General features: G+C 41.8%; 1 protein-coding gene across 2 annotated transcripts in view; it reads left to right on the top strand.

Annotated features, from left to right (window-relative positions):
* The window catches only part of LOC140391609 (transcription factor Sp3-like), a 68,094-nt gene extending 46,934 nt beyond the window's left edge, over positions 1 to 21,160 (top strand). For both annotated transcript variants that reach the window (XM_072476280.1, XM_072476271.1), the window contains 3 exons: positions 5,419 to 5,641; positions 12,740 to 12,939; positions 18,476 to 21,160. In XM_072476280.1, coding sequence (XP_072332381.1) covers positions 5,419 to 5,641; positions 12,740 to 12,939; positions 18,476 to 18,801 — 749 coding nt within the window. In that variant the 3' untranslated portion in view covers positions 18,802 to 21,160. The remainder of the gene's footprint in view (positions 1 to 5,418; positions 5,642 to 12,739; positions 12,940 to 18,475) is intronic.
* Positions 21,161 to 22,213: the final 1,053 nt, after the last annotated feature.

Below are 22,213 nucleotides of genomic sequence, written 5' to 3'. Positions count from 1 at the left end.
CATTTGCCTTCTTAATCACCTGTTGCACCTGTAAACCAACTTTTTGCGACTCATGCACTAGCTCACCCAGGTCTCTCTGCACAGCAGCGTGTTTTAATATTTTATCATTTAAATAATAATCCCTTTTGCTGTTATTCCTACCAAAATGGATAACCTCACATTTGTCAACATTGTATTACATCTGCCAGACCCTAGTCCATTCACTTAGCCTATCCAAATCCCTCTGCAGACTTCCGGTATCCTCTGCACTTTTTGCTTTACCACTCATCTTAGTGTCGTCTGCAAACTTGGACACATTGCCCTTGGTCCCCAACTCCAAATCATCTATGTAAATTGTGAACAATTGTGGGCCCAACATTGATCCCTGAGGGACAGCACTAGCTACTGATTGCCAACCAGGGAAACACCCATGAATCCCCAATCTTTGCTTTCTATTAATTAACCAATCCTCTATCCATGCTACTACTTTACCCCTAATTCCATGCATCTTTATCTTATGCAGCAACCTTTTGTGTGGCACCTTGTCAAAGGACCATAGGTTCTAGGACCATAACCACTTCTACCCCTGTACCCTAATCTAGTGTACCAGGTTGCATTTTTTAAAGTAACTGAATTATTTCCCAGTACCCTTAAGTGCAGGAATTTTGAATATAGAACAGGCCTCCAAACTGGACTGTATGGGAGACGAGGAATGGTAATAATGCAATTGTCGTCATAAAATGTTGATTTTAAAGTCTGTTCTTAATTGAATAAGTCTTTACAAATTATTAAATTCCGCTAAATTAATATCTAGGTTGTACTTCACCTTCTGAACGTGCAGTACCTGAATCAATGCCCCCCTTGGATTCAATTGTTACTGTAGTCCAAATTGTCTATTCCCTTACTGTAGATTTAAAGCGCAGAAATATTATCAATTGACTGCAAGATGCGATAAAAGGAATTGGTGAAAAAAAGCAATACTGATCAGTTATTTTTAAAAAATTAATTTAGAGTATCTAATTAATTTTTTCCAATTAAGGGGAAATTTAGCATGGCCATCCCACCTACCCTGTGCATCTTTTAGTTGCAGGGGCGAAACCCATGCAAACACTGAGAGAATGCAAACTTCACACTGACAGTGACCCAAAGCCAGGATCGAACATGGGGCCTCAGTGCTGTGAGGCAGCAGTGCTAACCACTGAGCCAACATGCTACCAATACTGATCAGTTATTACAGGGAATTGTATTTTTGGTGCGTTTACCGTCTAAAAGATTTGCAGTTTATTTCCCCATTTATTGTCATATTAATCTGGAGTTACATTTTGTTCACACCAAGTGTGTTGAATAAATTCATATAGTATGCAGTCATTTGTTATTAAATGTATTACATTTTTCCACAGGTTCTTGAATACTCCTTTACATTTGATCACTTGAAGTTCTTTTTGATCTCTTGAAGTTGACTCTTTCACCAAGTTTAATCCTTGGGGAGGGTGTTGCTTCAGTTTTTTCATCCCAGATTGCACCCAAGTTTAATCACTATTTTCAGTGACCTCTTGTGCCATTGCACATAGGGAGTCCAGACCAAATCTACTCCAAGTCAAACCGGTTTTGTTCTGTTGTCTCAACTTTGGGGATCACAGATATGGGGGATGGAAGGGATAGGAGCAACCAAGAACATTGGGCTGGGTTAGTAGGCGATTGTTGAGTGAGTGGTGTTTCAGCAGTCTTTGATCATTTGGGCCACTCTTTCTGTTCTGTGACGGTTGATCTTAATGTCTCATAAGTGAGGTCAGTTTAAAAACTGCTTATGGGCATGTTGGATGCAATGTTTAATCATTGTGTACCAATCAAATGACCATAATCGAGTTGGGTGGCATGTGTGGGAGTTATTCATTATCTGTTTTATAAATTGATGTCTGCTCAAGAGGCTTGTCTGCTATCTCTGCTCGCTCAGAATCTGGAAGCCATGTCTAAGCAGTGGTGTGTTGCTGCTCTGTTTTGGAGAGGGGACTGGCTCTTTTTAATGATTGTTCCAGGTTTTGTTTGTGGTGTCCTTATTTGCTGATTGGGAATGGAGTGTTAGGAACCATCTCTGCTTGAGGGTAATGAAGCTGTGTAGGTTTTTAAAAATCAATTTATTATTACTTTACCTTATGGGGCAAGGGTTGTAAATTAAATTTTGTGACACTTTGGAGCTTTTTTTCTGTTTAATTTCCAGAGATTGTCACTTCATTAGTTGCTTCCAGCCCTGGGTTGTTGTTTTCTGTTGAGGTGAACCCATTGCTGATTTATTATTAATCCCCATTTAAAAAAATCTGGTCTAGATTTTCTGATAGGTTATTTGATCATTTAAAAATAAAAAAATTTATTCTACATTTTCACATTTTCCTTCAAAAATTTACACCCCACCCACAAACAGTAAATGGTAACATATACAAAATCAATCCCCTTAACAATACCAATGATCCCATCCTCCCACCACCCCAAACAACGGCCCACCTGTCAATATATGCATCCAATAAACCAAACCCTCCCACGGTGGAAACAAAAAATAAAAAGGAGTCTGGGACCGCCCATGGTCACCATTTACCTATAGAGTCCCCCCCCTTACACTCAACGCCATCCAGTCTCTGAAAGAGTACCGTACATGATGCCCAAGAGTTGTACACCCCACCCCCCAAGTCTCCAGCTCCTCCCGTCCACTGCCTCTTGTAAAACTCCTCCTCCAAACCTTGGTTCCTTCCCCCCAACTTTCCACCCCGGCTAGACCACTCGGACCCTGTTCTGCCAGGCTCCGATGGCCGCAGCCCCTCCCCCCACCTCACTCCCGTTCACTGGCCGGCCTAAACCGGCCAGCGTGGAGGCCCTGCCCGGGTCCCTTTCCCCCTTGCCCGGCCCGAGGAAAGCCCAGAGATCCCCTTTTAGCACACAAACCCTGCATATCCACCTACACCCCAAAGGGCCCTCATTTTGAGTGAAAATCCCATCACTTCCCTTGTCCAAATATATACAACATTGGCTCCTTTAGCCCCTACACCCGCGCGCAGTGAAACAAAAAAGAAGAAAATACAGTCGGCACATGGCCATTTCTCAATCTGTCAGTTCTGCCACAGTCCTTCTGCCTTCACAAACTCCTCCGCTGCTTCCGCCGTTCCAAAATAAAAGTCCCTGAGCTTGTAAGTCACCCTCCGCTCCGCTGGATATACAATGCCGCACTGCACCGTGCTAATGTACAGTGCCCTCTTCACCCGGTTGAAGGCGGCCTGCCTCCTCGCCAGCTCCACCGTAAAGTCCTGGTATACACTTATACCAGCTCCAGCCCACTGCACCACCCGCTTCTGCTTGGCCCAGCTCAGGACCTTCTCCTTCACACTGTACCTACGGAAGCACAGAGTCACTGCCCTTGGCGGCTCACTCGCCTTTGGTACAGGCCTCCACGACCGATGAGCCCGATCCAGTTCATATCGGGAGGGATCCTCCCCCTCCCCCAATAGTTTTGCCAGCATCGCGGCAAAATACTCAGTCGGCTTCAGTCCTTCAACTCCTTCAGGCAGCCCCACAATCCTCCAATTCTGTCGCCTGAACCATGAAATGAAATGAAAATCGCTTATTGTCACAAGTAGGCTTCAATGAAGTTACTGTGAAACGCCCCTAGTCGCCACATTCCGGCGCCTGTTCGGGGAGGCTTTTACGGGAATTGAACCGTGCTGCTGGCCTGCCTGGGTCTGCTTTCAAAGCCAGCGATTTAGCCCTGTGCTAAACAGCCCCTGTTTTCCAGGTCTTCCATTTTTCCTCGCAGATCCTTCTTAATGTCCATCACCTTCCGCATCTCCTTCCCTATCGAGGCAAGTTGATCACCGTGCTGCAATAACGTCTCCTCCACTTCCTTCAGCGCCTCCCCTTGCTCTTGCACCTCCGCCACTGCGCTCGCCATCATCACCGGGGAAATCGCCTCCTTCACCAGCGCATTCAAAACCTCCCTCATCTCCTTCCTCACCGTCTCCATGCATTTCGCAAACTGCTTTTCGAATTCTGCAGCCATCACCTTAGTTATTCCTTCAGCCGTAAGCACTGCGGCCTCCCCTGGTGCTCCAGCTTCCATTTTCTTTACTGACCCCGCGGTGACCTTTCCACTCCCCAACGGACTTTCGGCCGCTTTTTTCACGGCCGTTTTTTTGCTGGTCTTCGACATTCTTCTACTCTGTGCTGTCTCCGACTTTTACTGCCTTCGCTGGCCCTAGGACTGGGCGTTAACCCCCGACAATGCCGTTCCCGATTGGGAGCCCTCCAACGCGCGGCTGCCTCCCGCCCGCCGTCACCGGAAGTCCTATTTGATCATTTTTTATAGTTTTGAGTCATTTCTTATAACATTTTAAATCAAGGTTTCCTTATTATTTGGTAGCCATGATGTGGAGATGCTGGCGTTGGACTGGGGTGGGCACAGTAAGAAGTATTACAACACCAGGTTAAAGTCCAACATGTTTGTTTCAAACACTAGCTTTCGGAGCACTGCTCCTTCCTCGGGTGAATGCTATTCATAATGTACATTCACCTGAGGAAGGAGCAGTGCACCGAAAGCTAGTGTTTGAAACAAACATTTTGGACTTTAACCTGGTGTTGTAAGACTTCTTATTATTTGGTGTTAGTGGGAGGCTCATTAATAGATATGCTCTCCTTCACCCAGCTTACCTCCATCATACTTAGTGTCTGACTTATCTATCATTGCTGTCAAAGTCCTTTGGGTGTGGCATCCATGGCAAATTGAATTAGAAAATAATTATGTATTTTGTTTGTTCATTTTAGTTTGGTTTGGATACTCTATTCACTGCCAACTTCCTTTTTTGAAAGTGAATCTATATAAGTTTTATCTTGAATTGTAGGTTATGTCAAATTGTAGGTTGTGAATCTCCTTTTTGCTTTCAGTCCTTCATTCAGTTATAATCTGCAGCTTCTCCATCACTTTGTTTGGGAGGAGCAAATATTCCCATGTTTCCTATTTCCATGTTGCCAAAGATCCTGTTGAAACTTTTTGTTCATTCTCACCCTCTTTCTTGCTCAGCTGGCAATTACTGTTGGATGTGTTCATCCTAGCAGCTCTTTGTTTGTGTTCTTCTTAAACCAATAAGGCTGCATGCAGTGCCACCTGACCCCTGAGATAGATGGCGATGGTGTGGATTCTGATTTAATTTATAAATGTTTAAAGCAAATTGCCAAGCTAGAAGAATATTTTACCATAATTCATATATGTTTAGAAAAGGATCGTTTTTGTAATTCAGTAATTTTTTTTGTATTAGATGGGCAGTATCTGCACAAAATACTTCCCTGTTTCAATCTCTTGTGATCGCCTAATCTTTAGCATTTAATACTTAAGTTTTGTTAATTATGTACCATATATACACTGTTAGCAACTAAGTTGCCTCATGCCCTTACTTATTCCAGGTGTACAGATAAAAGAGGAGGAGGATGACTCTAAATCCTGGCAGCTAGCATCACTACCGTCTACAGTTACTAATGTGGGAGCTGCGACTGTCCTTGGTTCCAGTGATTTAGCGCAAGTGTCAGTGCACCTGGATGAGGATGGTAATGATCAGCAATATCAACCAGGAAAACGACTCCGGCGAGTAGCATGTACTTGTCCTAATTGTAAGGATGTTTTGGGAAGGTATGTTTCTGTTTAGTACAAATTAAACTTTGAAAGCTTCTGTGAGCACTAGGCTCACTACTTAGTAAGTGTCCTTTAAGGGGGAAATACACAGTGGCAAAAAAATTCTTCCATAGTAAGCTTGGCAAACCAATTCATATTAATTAATATTTTCTCCAAACATTTCTATACAGCAAATTATGACTGTTTCGTAAGAGTTTCAACTCATGAAACAAAACCCAAGTCCTTGTATTTATAAAAAAAAATTTTAGAGGACCCAATTCCTTTTTGTTCAATGAAGGGCATTTTAGCGTGGCCAATCCACCTAGCCTGCACATCTTTGGATTGTGGGGGTGAGATCCACACACACACTGGGAGAATATGCAAACTCCATAAGGGCAGTGACCCGGGGCCAGGATCAAACCCGGGTCCTCGGCGCCATGAAGCAGCACTACTGACCACTGTACCTAAGTCCTTGTATATGCAAGGCCTAAGATTATGTGCCCAGGATTAACATTGATGCTTATGTTGTAGTACTAGAAGAGACCTGTAAAACATTTGCAGTCAAGTTTGTATTTTTATTACAATCGTACTTCATTAAATTCAGGATTTTTAGGTTTTATTTCCACTAGTTTTTAACAGAATCAAAAACCTCACACTCCGGAAAAAGCTACATCAAGCTGTTCATATGTAAACAGGCCTGGGAATATAAATATAATTTTTTCTTAAAAATCTGGTCTATGACTTGTTTATAGTGGTTGAATATGGAAGTCTGATTTGAACTCTGGTTTATATCTGATGGGCTCAACATTATTCGATGAATAAATACTTAATTTCCTTGAACTCTGCCTGTTAAAAGTGTATTTCATTGGCAATTAGGAAGCTGCTTTCTTCAATCCTGTTCCACTACAAAATCCCTGTTTAGGATTTGTGTTTCATAACATTTGAGTTGTTCCTTAAGCTTGTATACTGGCATGGCCATTGGAGCTCGACTGTGTAGAAACTCTGGAGGACTTTATAAAAAATTTTTAAAAAAAAATGTTTAAATCATTCATGGGATGCAGGTGTCGCTGGCTAGGCCAGTATTTATGCCCAACCATAATTCATCTTGTAGTCCGTGTTGTAGGAACACCCACAGTGCTGTTAGGAAAGGAGTTCCATGATTTTGGGCCAGCGACAATGAAGGAATGGTGATTATAGTTCTAAGTCAGCATGGTTTGTGGGTTGGAGAGGAACTTTCAGATGATGGTGTGCCCATGCAGATGGTAGTGTGCTCATGCATCTGCTACCCTTGTCCTTCTAGGTGGGAGAGGTCATGGGTTTGGAAGAGGTGTCGAAGGAACCTAAAGGAGCAAGCAGACTGTTGCATCTTAGCCTGTAGAGTCCATGCTGATTGATTTTTAAAATTCATCTGACAGCATTATTAGAAATCTTCATTTTTAGTGCAAAGAACGGTTTTTGAATAGTAAGTGACATGGAATACATCACTGCTTTCACCAATAGGAAATCTACAATTTGACTCCTTGGAAGAGCACCTCTACTCTTTCTACTGAATCTCCCGATTTTCCATTTTCTGGTATAAGAAACCAACCTGCAAATACTTTGTTGGGTGTGGCTTTCAAATTTTCTTTTAAGTTTGAATTCCTCCAGTGGCCATATATTGCTTGTGTTAATATGACTTTCTCAAATATATCCGCTTGAAGCTCTAGAAATAATTGGTAGGAACTTGATAAACAACTCCCAGCAAAACCATCGTTATTCATTCTATCTTTAAGTAAACAATCTGCCATAGTATCTGTGGCTATGACTCATCTTTCATAAATATTTTCCACTTTCTCTGTCTTTAGCTTTGACAAAGGGTCATCTGGATTCAATGTTAGCTCTTTTCTCTCCCTACAGATGCTGCAAGACCTGCTGAGATTTTCCAGCATTTTCTATTTGGCTTCTTTTTGGTGCTCTTGATCTTCACCTTGTGTGCGCACCCCTCGATTCCCCCAACCACCCAGATATGTCCCCAATACTACCCTCCCTGCTCCAATAGTGTATACCCCGGCAACTTGGGAAACGTCCTCCACTCCTTGCAAAGTCCCTTGCCTGCAAGTACCTAAACTCACTTCCTCTCTGCAAATCAAACCTCCTGCAACTCATCCAGACCTGCAAACTTCCCTTACAAATACAAGTCCCTCATCGTCACCAGTTTTGCCTCCCTTCCTTCCCCTACATTCTATCCATATCCCCCGGCTTAAACCTGTGATTCCTGCACAGTGGTGTCAACACCGACATCCCCTCCGACTTAGTGTCTCCGCAGCGGATTCCACACCCTAACCATCAACTGCACCACCGGGCTGAAGGGAATTAAAAAAAAAAAATCAATGAGATCCTTCCTCCCGCTTTGGTGACAAAATTTGAAGTTCGGCAATTTTGAGAAGAATACCTCATTAGCCTTTACAATTGTCAGTTGAAAGCTTTTATTAGGTCAAGAAAGGTCATTATGGCAATTGGTGCTGTTCGTGTACTTCTCTTGAACTTGCTGTGTAGTGAAGGTGGTACTTTTGATGGTGACAGCCACATTGTGACCCTGGAAAAATCTCCTCGGCCAGTGGGAGGAGGCGCACTTGAGAAGGATCATCGTAATGATTACCCCAGTGCCAGAAAGCAGGAAGACTCCTCTGTAGTTATCACAATTGGACTGACTCCCTTCTTGAATTTGGGTGTGATCACAGCAGTCCTGAGATCCCAGGCATGCACCCTTTTTCCCAGATGAGGGATTTGAGGTTGTGCAACTGTGTCAGGAGTGTATATCTCTGCTTTGTTTCAGAATTTCAGCAGGAATACCATCTGCCTCAGTCAGTGGCTTTGTTGTTTTTCAGTTGTTGAATGGCTTTTTGAACTTAGCTCCAGACTGGGGTAGCAGGGTATTGAAGAATGGAGCATTGAGGCCCTAATCACTCACAACAAATTCAGCTGGATGGGGCATGTCATTGTATACCTGACACCAGACTCCCTAAGTAACTGCTCTAAGTAGAACTCCTGGCAGGAGACTCTCAGGAACACCGCAGAAATGCCTTCAGACTGTCCTCCAGCATCCTTGAAGAGGCCAAACCCATCAACTCGAGAGTACCCTGACTTTTGACTGATCAAAATGGAGAAAGCTCATTTGAGAAGTTATTGAACATATCAAGAGACTTCGGAACATGCAGAGGTGAAGTCGAAGTGTCAGCGGGAGCCAGCAAGCACCACCTGCCCCACATGGCAGTCTGCAGATTGTGCATTGGGCTCGTTGGACATATTGAATCAGAGTGGAAACCAAACTTTAATCCCAAGGGACTGCCTAAGAAGAGGTGTTTTGCACTGTCATCGTTACTTTACTCAAAAAAAAAAAAAAAAAAAAAAACCCCAACAAATTGAAATAATCAAACCATCAGAGATAAAATAACACTTCATTTTTAGTCTGAGAGTGTTCTGATTCTATATTAAATGTTTTAAGTCGGGTCTTAACTTTAAAGTCAAATACAAAAGGATTTTATGCATGATTGATCATCTATAGGGTCTGCTGAATTAAATAATTTAGTGGACGTATTACATTTGGCTTCTGTTTCAGGATTTGCGGAGATAGGGTCTCCGTTCTGATCGCTTTCCAGTGACCCCTGCTAGGAGGAGGGAGAGGGAAATCCTTATCCCATTTCATCAGGAGATGGTGGGCTAAGAAGTATAGGAATGGTGTATTTCAGTTACTAGTTCAGGTCATTGTGAATTTAAGATTCAACTTTGCCAGCCAAGACTTTTTAAAATTAATTATGGATATTAGAAATATAAACCGTTGCATTTTCAGGTAAGACTACTGTAATTCATAAATGTAAACCAATTAGTTGAATTGAGTTAATCTCTTTCAGGCCATTTTTCATGTAAACTAGGCTTTCAGAAGTTCCTAAAGTTTTGAGTTTCTTTGATCATTGATCTCCATTTTATAAGATTCTATTTACACAATCATGTTGAAAATTGAGAACTTCCCTTCCCACGCTTGCACTGTCCTCCCCTTTGATGTTTCTCCTCTGCTGGATTCATTTGCTAACACAAGGTCAACTAGCCTTTCTCAGGTTGTTTGTTCTGTTGGCCTGATGCTCGTCCTTTTGCATTCTCAACGAGTTGTAATTTCCCGCAGCTAAATATCGTCAAACACAAATCATAAACTCTTCTAATATATTGAGCCACAACAAACTCTATTCACTATTTTGGGCTGAACTAGACTTCACAGCCTCACTTCACTGTAGCTGGCTCAAAATCTCGAACACCCTCTTTATCAGTACTGTGGTATATTACGTGGACTTCAAGAATGGAACTCCTCACCACCTTCTGAAGGACAATTAGGGATGGGCAGTAAATGCTGACTTGACCAGTGCTACCCACATCCCATAAAATAAAAAAAAACTATCCAACCTCGAGTCGCGTTTTCAACCCTTTATCACAATGACCACCTACTTCCACATCTTTGGCATCGTTGCATACCCGATGACGGTGCTTGCCTGATTTTCACTATTCAGCTCACCCATTTCCTGTTAATGCCCTATTTTTCCTATTTCTACCCTGCTTCTCACTGACTGCGTGTTACCAGTTCTCCTTCATCTCAAATTAAATTTTAAATTCTCCTATCTGTTAAATTCCTCCATCGTTTTGCTGTTGTGTCTCTGTTTAAAAATAAATTTAGAGTACCCAATTATTATTATTTTCCCCAATAAGGGGCAATTTAGCGTGACCAATCCACCTACCCTGCACATCTTTGGGTTGTGGGGGTGAAACCCACGCAAACACGGGGATAATATGCAAACTCCACACGGACAGTGACCCAGAGCCGGGATTCGAACCCGGGTCCTCGGCGTCGTAGGCAGCAATGCTAACCACTGTGTCACGTGCCGCCCTTGCTGCTGTGTCTCTTGTTGCTAACTTTTGGTTGGTTCACTTGGCTCTGTTTTATAACCTTTGCTCTCGAGTCGCCAAGTATCTTTATGATACCGCCACGAAGTTCAAGTTCGAGTAATGACCAATAACTCAATACACCGATTTAGTAAGATTTAATTCAAAGCACATTTATTATACACCGTAATCGCTACACATGCACAAATTCTACGTCTAAGCTACTTCTACGACTAACAGGCCTGTACTTAACTTCGGACTGGCCCACCAGGTATGGGGAACAAATGGCCTTTCGTTTGGGTTCTGAGTCTGCGGGATTCGAACTTGGTACGGATTGATAGCTAGGAGCGCCTATCTCGTAGCGAGCGTTGACTTAAGACTTACGATCTCTCGGCGGCCGTTGGACCGGTCACGGTCAATGTTGGTTCGTGTTGCTGGGTGACCCGGTCAAGAAGAAGCGACGATTTGAACTTGGGGGCTTAACTTTATAGTCCCCAGGGGCTTCCCGCCTTTCGGGGCGGACCCTGTACCTGGTTCTAGGTGATTGGACTTTGTTCCAATCGCTTGGTTCGATTTCTCCAATACTGGAGCGGTTCCCTGATCGATGGGCGGTCTTGAGGTGTCCGTTAACCTCTTTTGTGTTGGCCCCTGCTAGCGCCGGGGAGTCTAGCTTAGTTTTGTTTGTCCCAAATGTTGCTATTGTTCCCGGGAATTGCTTATTAGTATGTAGATGGTTGCTACGTTATTATGTAGATGGCTGCTAGTATCGATGCTTTCTGGGCCTTTGCAGCGTTAAATACACAGCAAACTTGCACCTGCTGGTTTCTGCCTGTGTTGGCTGAATTTCCCGTCTGCCTTTGCCGTTCGCAATTTTAAATCGGGACTTGGCCAACTCAGGTGGCTACATTCTTTAACGTTTTCGATCACTACACTCCCATGATGCTTTCTTAGTTTTGACAGTGGCATCTATGTCTATATTTCCCCGCCTCGGTCCCACTTTACTTTCCAGCTGCCCCTCAAGATATGCCTTAAAACACCCCTCTTTAGCCAAACCTATGGTCATGGGATCCTGGGATTATATTCATTGGAGTTTAGGAGGTTGAGGGGAGATCTAATAGAAACTTACAAGATAATGAATGGCTTAGATAGGGTGGATGTAGGGAAGTTGTTTCCATTAGCAGGGGAGACTAGGACCCGGGGGCACAGCCTTAGAATAAAAGGGAGTCATTTTAGAACAGAGATGAGGAGAAATTTCTTCAGCCATAGAGTGGTGGGTCTGTGGAATTCATTGCCACAGAGGGCGGTGGAGGCCGGGACGTTGAGTGTCTTTAAGACAGAAGTTGATAAATTCTTGATTTCTAAAGGAATTAAGGGCTATGGAGAGAGAGCGGGTAAATGGAGTTGAAATCAGCCATGATTAAATGGTGGAGTGGACTCGATGGGCCGAATGGCCTTACTTCCGCTCCTATGTCTTATGGTCTTATATCTCTTCACCTCTCCTCCTTTGGCTCAGCATCATCTCCTGTGGCTCAGCATTTATTTTTCCTCTTGAGACATTTAAGGGCTGTGTAAATAACAGTTATCTATATAAGATCTGTTGGCCAAATAAAATGTCCAATGAAGGTTTGTACGAGAAGACTGATTGCCACAGCATTGTCCTTGAGATCAAGAAGCGCTGGATAAGAAGCTCTGCCACATGCCAAGGATGTCCCAAGAACAAATACCAAAGGTTGCTCTAAGATGGACACCAGCTGGGAAGCGTAAATGGGACAGGCCAAAAACATAGTGTAGGATTGTGACTGAACTGGAAGAGATGGTGCTTACATGGGGCGGGGCACAAGCCAGAAGCCGATGGAGGAACATTATTGCGGCCGTTTGTCCCACCTAGGACACGGAGGAAATTCAAGTGAAAGCCTGAGCTTCATTTACCAATTAAGTAAATTTTTTAGAGATAGACAAAAAATTGCTCATTATTTTCAGGTTCTGCATGTATATAAATTGAAGGTAATTGCCAAGTATAATTTTGCAATTCTTCGTAGTTGTAAGTACAATAGTGTATAAAACTGTTGTTTGGAAGGAAGTACTCGGTTAATATTTTCAGTTGGTGCAGTTAATTCTATAGAAAATTTTGAAAATGTATGAAACATTTTCAGGATTCAGAGGGAAAAAAAAAAAGTGCTTACGATATTTGAATTTGTTTTTCTTCAGATCCTCCAATAATTTAGGCAAGAAAAAACAGCATATTTGCCACTTCCCCGGTTGTGGAAAGACCTATGGAAAAACATCCCATCTTCGAGCTCATCTTCGCTGGCACACAGGAGAACGGCCGTTTGTCTGTAACTGGATTTTCTGTGGGAAAAGGTTCACTCGCAGCGATGAACTGCAGCGACACAGGAAAACACATACAGGTTAATTTCATTCACCTTTTTGAAACTATAGTATAGTAGATTTCACACATTATCTTAACGTAAATTGCTGCTCCTCAATCGATTCCTAATCAATCAGAACTTCATGAGATCTGAGTTATTGAGCTAAATATAGTCCCAAGAGCTAGACTTCACGATTAGTTGCAAGAAGCACAGCTACAACAACTGCTACAATTATTTTCTTATTCGTATTATTTTGCATGCTCAGTAGAAGGATTTCTGACTTTGGGTCAGTTCATAGTCCACGAGGAATTTAATTGTTACTTACATAGTAGCACAGTGGGTAGCACTGTTTCTTCACAGCTCCAGGGTCCCAGGTTCGATTCCTGGCTTGGGTCACTGTCTGTGTGGAGTCTGCACCTTCTCCCATTGTCTGCACGGGTTTCCTCCAGGTCCGGTTTCCTCCCACAAGTCCCAAAAGACGTGCTGTTAGGTGAATTGGACATTCTGAATTCCCCCTCAGTGTACCCGAATAGGCGCCGGAATGTGGTGACTAGGCTTTTCACAGTAACTTCATTGCAGTGTTAATGTAAGCCTACTTGTACCAATAAAGATTATTATTATTATTAATAAGAAGGGTCACGTACCCCATTGAAAGGATATTTACAGTTTCACGACAGCAACAAGATTTGTGCTTGCCAGTTTGAAACTACTTCAGCTGAGCCTGTTCAGCTATGGGCACTGCAGAGCTCTGCTCCCAACCTGGCAAGGCACTAACGTACAATGGGAGTACATAAAGAACATAAGAACTAGGAACAGGAGTAGGCCATCTGGCCCCTCAAGCCTGCTCCGCCATTTAATGAGATCATGGCTGATCTTTGTGGACTCAGCTCCACCCTCCGGCCCATACACCATATCCCCGAATCCCTTTATTCTTTAGAAAGGCATCTATCTTTTTCTTAAAAACGTTTAAAGAAGGAGCCTCAACTGCTTCACTGGGCAAGGAATTCCAGAGATTCACAACCCTTTGGGTGAAGAAGTTCCTCCTACGCTCCGTCCTAAATCTACCTCCCCTTATTTTGAGGCTGTGCCCCCTAGTTCTGCTTTCCCCGACCAGTGGAAACAACCTGCCCGCATCTATCCTATCTATTCCCTTCATAATTTTATATGTCTCAATAAGATCCCCCCGCATCCTTCTCAACTCCAATGAGTACAGTCCCAGTCTACTCAACCTCTCGTCATAATCTAATCCCCTCAACTCTGGGATCAACCTAGTGAATCTCCTCTGCACTCCCTCCAGTGCCAATATGTCCTTTCTCAGGTAAGGAGACCAAAACTGAACACACTACTCCAGATGCGGCCTCACCAACGGTAGGATCAGGACTGATGCACAATAGATATATGGGTAGTGAGATTAGCTGTTGAACATTTCCACCTCCCTGTACATGACAGATCTGTGCGTTTATGAGGGTGTGATCCTCTGGCACACTGCTGTAGTTTTAAACTACAATAGACCGTGTAATCACCTATGTGGCTGTCGCACAACTTGCTCTTTGGAAAGTGCACTTGTGGGTTGTCAACAATTTTTCCGCACTGGGATTGCAGAGATAGACCAATTTGCTGCCATGGATAGCTAAATACTTTGGTGGGTTTTATTATCAGATGCTAGCAAAATCCTTTTCTGCATAAATAAACGTTCAGATATATTTTCTGTTTCACCTGAATGTGACTATTTCAGAAGGCATAAATGGAGAGCACAAATATATGTTGGTGACTCCTAACTAACCATGAAAACTGGCTCTTGGATATCCTAATATTGAGCAGGGGCAGTCTAGAAGGAGAGATCTCTTTTTAATTTGGGCCAAATACTAAACTTGAACTAAGGAAAGTTTCAGTTGACATCCTGATAATTGCCGATCTTGGTCAGTTCAAGAATTTTCCCTTTTCTATCCTAGATACCCCAATTGGAACCTTTGGGCTTACATTATTAGAGATTGCAACACAAAATAACAACTTTCTGTAGTGATCTTTTAATTTGGTTAGCCCTATCTTGTGATTTTCTCCATTCGAAAGTTTAAACAATTACTTTTAACAATTGGGATACTGTACAAAGTTCTGACCTCCCATATTGAAAAAGGATGTATAGAAGCAGTGAAGAAGGTGCAAAACAGATTCACAAGCATGATACCAGTGCTGAAAATAGACTTCAGGAAAGGCTGGATTCTTGGAAAGTCTAGATTGAAATGGGAACTAGCAAAACGGTTTGGTAAGATCGATGTAGTGATGATGTGTTTGTTTGTTGGGTAAATAAAACTAGTTATAAGGAAAAGATAGTCATTAATAAATCAAGTGGGAAATTTGGGAGATACTTTACCCAAAAAGCAGGAAGAATATGGAGCTCACTGCTAAACGGAGTAGTTAAGGTGAATAACTGATACATTTATGGGGAATCTGGATAAGCATGTGGGAGAAGGGAATAAAAAGAGAAGGACTGCTGAAAGGGGGTAGGGGTGGGAGATTCCAGAGGTTGGAGCAAGTTAGCTGATGGGATGGATCTGATTGCAAACAAAGGGGGACTACTCGAGACTGGAGCCAGAAAATGTTTGATTGGAGTAGCTTGTTGCAGCATAGAGATGGTTATGAGATGTCGATCCTCAGTGAGAACAGGGCTGATAGGTGAGAGGATAGGAAATGGGGAGTAGAGTTTTGGTGAGCTAAAATTTAGAGGCTGACCAGGAGTGTTGAGTCTGGAGCTGAAAGGCAAAGATTTTAGCAACAGTGGGCTAAGATAGCACAAAAATAGGGTATGCTATCTTTATAAAGAGGATATGGTGTCTAAAATCGTTTGGGGTCATTTTGAAGAAAGTTTTCATAAAGTCAGGTATAAACTGAGCCTGTTTCCAGGAAGGATACCGGATTCTGGAAGGGCCATAAGATTAATATGATGTAGAAGGTGGCACAGTGGTTAGCACTGCTGCCTCACGTGCTGAGGACCTGGTTCGATCCCAGGTCACTGTGCGGAGTTTGCACATTCTCCCTGTGTCTGCGTGGGTCTCACCCCCACAACCCAAAAGCTACTCTAAATTGCTCCTGAATTGGGAAAAAAAAGAATTGGGTACTCTAAATTAAAAAAAAATAAAAATTAATATGTCTGTGGTGTTGCTATTGCTTGGGTGGAGAAAATCATGACTCATGCATGGAGTGACAATCTGAGTCAAATTGCTAGTCCGCCTTCTAATCAGGGCAGGGAGAACTGTATAAGGCAATGCGCTCTTGAAGCCTTCAGTCAAGGTCTGCACAGTCGGACGCAAGGAAGCCACACCCTTTCTGAATGGCACTAGCTGCTGTAAATCGGGTATGTTTAAAGTTCCAGCCCCTTTCAAGCCAGGGAGAAGGTGGGTTTGTATGGTAAATGGATAGGATTGAGGAGTGAGGGTCGGTGGGGTGGGGAATTGGGGTGCATGGAGGCATTGAGGGGGAGGGGGGGCTTGCGCAAACTGGTAGGAGGTTTGGGGGGCTGGTGTGGGTGTCCTGGGGCAGTGGGGGTAGTCTGAGGGGTCCTGTGGAGTTTGGATGAGGCCTCTGGGGGTAGTTGTGGCCCCTTGGGGGTCAGGGGAGTAGTTGAGGGTCCTGTGTGGCGTCGGGTAAGGGTAACAATAGTGACCCAGAAATGGTTTAAATTATTTTTCTGGCTAACTATTGCTGTAAGACGGTCAGAAGCATCCGAAGTTTGAAATTGAAATTGCATTTTGATGGTTCCCAACACCGAGCAATTGTCCATCGGGAGTTTGAACTTCCCGGGAAATCGCCGTGCAATCCTTGTCTGGGAACATATGGGGATGGTGCTGCGAGGTTCAATGGCCCAGATGTGCTGCGAGGTTCAATGGCAAAAAGCAGTGTCCATGCATTGAGGAGTAATTGAGTTGAATTTGTGCCCATGTGCATCGGATTTATGGCCAAGAGGCAGTATGTTAATGTGGGGTGCAGGATCGCACTGGGAGACTCCCAAGCTGACCGCATGGAGTGGGAAAATAAGTGAAGGTAGTCTCACCAAGTTAGATAATGCATTGGAGGAGGATGGTGTTTTCATTGAGTCAAATGCTGCAATAGTGTAGGATGGGGAGAGAGCTATGAAGTAATTTGAGATTTTCCAAATTTCAATGTAACTGTTTTATTTCTGTTGCTATATACTGATTTAAAATGTTTTCTGCAATAATGACCATCTTTTCCTCAGAGTAGCTGTTACTGTCTTTGAGAAGCTTGGACAATAAGCCCAGGAAGTATAATTATCTGCAGGGGTCTTCACGTGACAACTCTGAAAACCACTGCGTTAAGGTGGTCAGGATCTTATTTTATGCAAACTGTTCAAATCTGTTTTAGATTTTGTTACAATTTCTGTATTTCATGCTTGTTTTAACTTGAGTTGAGGACAATTTTGAACTGTTAGTGAAATACAAGCTCTTGCTAGGGCAGCTATATGATTTGACATTCTTCCCACTTAACCAGAAATTTTACTTAAAAGCCATTTTCCCATTTCATTTGTTCCATTGTTTCATCTGCGCAACTCAGAATTGGAGTATTGTCCAGAATTTGAGTGCCTTTGGGGATCGGCTCAAAGATGGAAAGGCTAACAAAATGGTGTGGGAAGGCATTGGATGGTGCGCCTGATATTTTTCTGCTGCCATGCCAGTTTGCCAACAGTGGGGAAAGGTGGCAGATGGCCCATTTTCCTATTTTTCACACTGAGACAAGGCCAAGTGTAATCTGGATGAAAAAGGGCTAGAGGCTGGTGAATAATTGGTCTGCAGCATATGGGTGTATCTTGGTTGCATTTTAAAGTCTTTCATTCTGTGCCTATTAAGTTTACTTTTATATTTATAACTAGACAGCAAAAGGAATGAGTTACTTGAAACATGAATTTCTCTGCAGTAGACTGAGAATCTGGAAGACATAACTGGCACTGCAATGTCACCATGAGTCGAAGGTATCATGCAGGCATAGGAATTTATTGGAAGCAGTTGATAGGAACTACATGTAGATGTAAGATTTTAATATGTTGAGGTAATGCTTTTGTTTAGAATAATGTTTAGTTTCTTAATGTGTTAAAAATAAGAGCACCAATCTGCCAAGGGATTTCACAAATTAACTTGTATATTGTTTGCACATGCAAAATCTGTAGATCTTGTGTAAATGGCGGCAGTGGTTAACACTGTTGCTTCACAGCACCTGGGACCCGGGTTTGATTCCCGGCTCGGGTAACTCTGTGCTGAGTCTGCAAGTTGTCCGTGTCTGCGTGGGTTTCCTCCGGGTCCTCTGGTTTCCTCCGACAAGTCCCGAAAGACGTGCTTGTTAGGTGAATTGGGCAATCTGAATTCTTCTTCGGTGTACCCAAAAAGGCGCTGGAGTGTGGCAACCAGATTTTCACAGTAACTTAATTGCAGTAATAAAGATTATTATTATAAATAACCATTTTATTGAAAGGACTTTTTAAAATTACTGAGGTTGTAAGAGGTGCTATGTTAATACAAGTATTTCTTGAGAAATCTTTGAAAGTTTAAATTTATACCCCACCCCCCAGGTGAGAAAAAATTTGTCTGTCCAGAATGCTCCAAGCGCTTTATAAGAAGTGACCACCTTTCAAAGCACATCAAAACACATCAGAACAAGAGGGCCAACCTTTCCAGCCACAACAGTGCAGCTATATCATCAATGGAAGTGACATCTGCCTCTGATGTTGGTATCCTTCCTTCAGGAGGAACTATTATGTCCCCTGTAATAGCAAGCATTCAGCAAGGCCATATGGAAGGGATTGGAACTGACCATTCTGATGGTGCAAATACTGAAGAAATGTTACATACTGATATACAGTTAGTCACTATTGGTGAAGATGACTGTCTGGACTGAAAAATGCAGTTTAATAGAGGAAAAAAAACAATGTGTTAGTGATTTTATAATGGAGTAAAAAAGGCTAGTAAATTTTGAGCTTTTTCTTGAGCAGTCTTTTTATCAGTGTGGTTAAAAATTCATGTATTATGGAAAAGTGACAAATGTCACTAAAATGCCTTATTTTCTATGTATTTGTAATACAGTATTCATATATCTATTGAAGACTGGCAATGTTGCATGTACATTTTGCAGATACTCACCACATGTAGCAATTCTTCAAAAATAGCACTCATGATAGATTTTAAATACGGAAATAGCTATGCAAGACTGATGGCGAAATCTTGAAAATTAAGATTTGGGGATGATCCAAGTTCAGAATGGGAAAGTATGTACATCTTGAACACAATTTATTGTGATAAATCTGTTTTCTATTAAATTTCATAGCCGTTTTCTAATTCAATGCATTACATTTTCTGATACAAGTAAGCATATTTCAACCGTAAAAGGGTCACTGATAGTCTGCATTCTATAAGCTGATTAGTAAACTAGCTGTTTGCCATTTAAATGTCAAAGTATGCATTTCTGTGTATCATTAAGCTCTTTATAAAAGAGGAATATTGTAAAAATGGGATCTGAAGTCTTAATCTATTTTTTCAATTTATTAAAAGCCATTTTTTTTTGCTAAATGTTCACGGTCATCTGCCAAATGACTGAATGCGTTGATTGTAATTTACCTTGAAGTTTCAAAGTTAACTATTGCATAAAACTTCTTTGACACATTGCAGATTCTTATGCATCTACCCTTTGTAATTTTCTATACAAGTTTTTACCTTAACTATTTGTTGCGTATTTGTTAAGGCTACAGAGGTAATGCATAACTATTTAATCTCTATCATAATTTCAGCACCATAGAAATAGGGATAAAGATGCTACCTTTTGACTTTCATTTTTCTTCTCAAACCCAAGGTGACCATTATTGCCTCCAGACATGCAGTACCATTAAATAACACAGTTGCACTTCTCTCCAGAATATACTAGGGATATCCTGTGGCCGTTTTCCTTTGAGTAGTGCATCACTTTGTGGTTTGCACCCCATTTAAATTTATTTTTAACTGCCGTGTCCTTTTTTGTAATAAAATCAGATGTGCAGAATAAACATTCAGATAACTGTATAAACCAGCTTTGAACCAACTGAAATGAATTGTGGTTTCACATTTTTTGGTTCTAGTTACTGAGGAACCACTACTATGAAGGATTCAGTGTCACTTGATGTCGCATTATTCCAATGGTAAAGTGCATAAAGACACAAATATAGAAAGAAATGTTTATACCATTAATCAGTTGATCATTGTTTCTATTTTTAATCCAGTTACTCTTTTTAGTAAAAGTGAATTGATTATCTATCTCTAACTCCAAAAAGCATACATTGTGTGTTGTATATCAACATAGGACTCAAGACTTGAGGTTTCCCCGCAGTGATATTTGCAGTTGAAGTATAGTTCCTTGATTGCAGTCATTTTTCCCCTCACATAGGGTGTGTGAACTTGCATTGGAAAAGTGGGCCTCAAACTAAGATTTGTTATATGTGCAAGTGCCAACAGTTGGGGTAAAAAGGTGTATGTTACATGTGAAAATATATAATGGATAGTACAGTTTTGTAGTGACCTATTGCATTTTTTTTTTACTTTTTGTTAAATGTTTTAAATAGGTTGTTTGAGCAGTTTTCTTTTCATTTTAGAGCTAATATAGATCATACTCTCCCTACCTCTTCCCTCCCCTCCCAAAACAGTTAATGTGGTATTTTAAAACAATGATGAAACTTGATTTTAAAATTCAATAAAAATATATACATTGCCATGTGGTAATTGTGTCTAGTCTTACATGTTCCTTCAAAATGTACAAATATAAATTAAAATGCTAATAAAATAAGATTATACTACCAATAAATTGCCAACCTTATTTAAATTTTCATTAGTCAACAGGGAAGTATATAATTACACTCTTGCAGTAACTAGTTTGGCACCTCATTTGTCTCATCCAATTAAGGGCGGGGGGGGGGGAGGAGGAATATAACTTTAAAAAATAGTTCCAATAGGTAATTTGCAAATAGCTAAAATTAGACCTTTTATTTTAAGTTTACTTCCCTTGTCTGTTGAATCATCCTGAGCACCAATCCTTTTTAGTTTATTTTTGGTGAAACTTCTTGTCCATGTTTGTGATTCAGATGCACAAACACTACTATATACTGTCATGGTATGTTTTGGAGAACTATAGAGCTTGGTTTTCTGGTTCGTAATGTTATCCTGCCATAAGAGATGTATGCATTATTAATGTATGTTTCTGAAACTAAATCACGAGTAAAATATCTGTGGCAAGATTTGGTATCATTTTTGGTGTTCCATGACATTGTTAATTGATTACTAATGTAAAAACAATAGGGGAGAAGAATGAAAAAATAAAATTAAAGCAAAACGGAACAAGTATTAGAAATAATTAGTATGTATATATGCCATTCTAAAGTGATTGGCATCACTAATTTGTTGAATTAGTTAAGCCTACTGAATTTTTAGTTTGATCTGGAATATACCAGAACTCCAGAGAGCGTTCCTCTTGTTTTAATGCTACCATGTTTTACTCCAAAGAACGTGAAGGGAAAAACCAGCGAACCACATATGAAACCAGTTTGGGGTAATGTTTTAAGTTTTGACTTTCCAGGTGGTGCAGTGGTTAGCACTGCTGCCTCACGGCAATGAGGGACCCGAATTCGACCCCCCCCCCCCCCCCCAATTCTTCTGAACTCCAGTGAGGACAATCCTAACTGACTGACTCAATCTCTCCTGCTATGTCAGTCCTGCTATCCCAGGCATCAGTCTGGTAAACCTTAGCTGCACTCTCTCTAAAGCAAGAACATCCTTCCTCAGATAAGGAGACAAACTGCACACAAGATTCCAGGTGTGGCCTCATTTCATCCTGTATAATTGCAGGAAGACATCCCTGCTCCTGTACTCTAATCCTCTCACTATGAAGACCAACAGACCATTTGCCTTTTTAAAAAAAAAAAAAGATATTTTATTCCAAACACAGAGCATCAACAGAATGTTTTTTTTTCCCCCCCTTTTAAGCTCTCCCCCAGCGACAAACAACTTCGAGTAAGGTCATGAATGGCTTCCTCTTCAAATCCTCTTCTGACCCCCTGTGCAGCATGTAGTGCTGGTCTGACGCAACAGAAGAGCTCCTCCATGACTGCTTGGAGCCAGTAGACTGACTGAGTGACCAACCTAAACGAGTATGCCACCACCGTCACAGACTTTATCAGCATGTGTGTAGAAGACTGTGTGCCAAAGAAGGTAGTACGTAAGTTCCCCAACCAGACACCATTGCTTAATCGGGAGATTGAGTCCCTACTGAAGGCCAGGTTGAGGCATTCCAA

Source organism: Scyliorhinus torazame, chromosome 2 (assembly GCF_047496885.1).
Source record: "Scyliorhinus torazame isolate Kashiwa2021f chromosome 2, sScyTor2.1, whole genome shotgun sequence".
NCBI classification, from domain to species: domain Eukaryota; kingdom Metazoa; phylum Chordata; class Chondrichthyes; order Carcharhiniformes; family Scyliorhinidae; genus Scyliorhinus; species Scyliorhinus torazame.
Note: the sequence above shows the minus strand (reverse complement) of the source record. Positions and strands in the feature narration are given on the sequence as shown.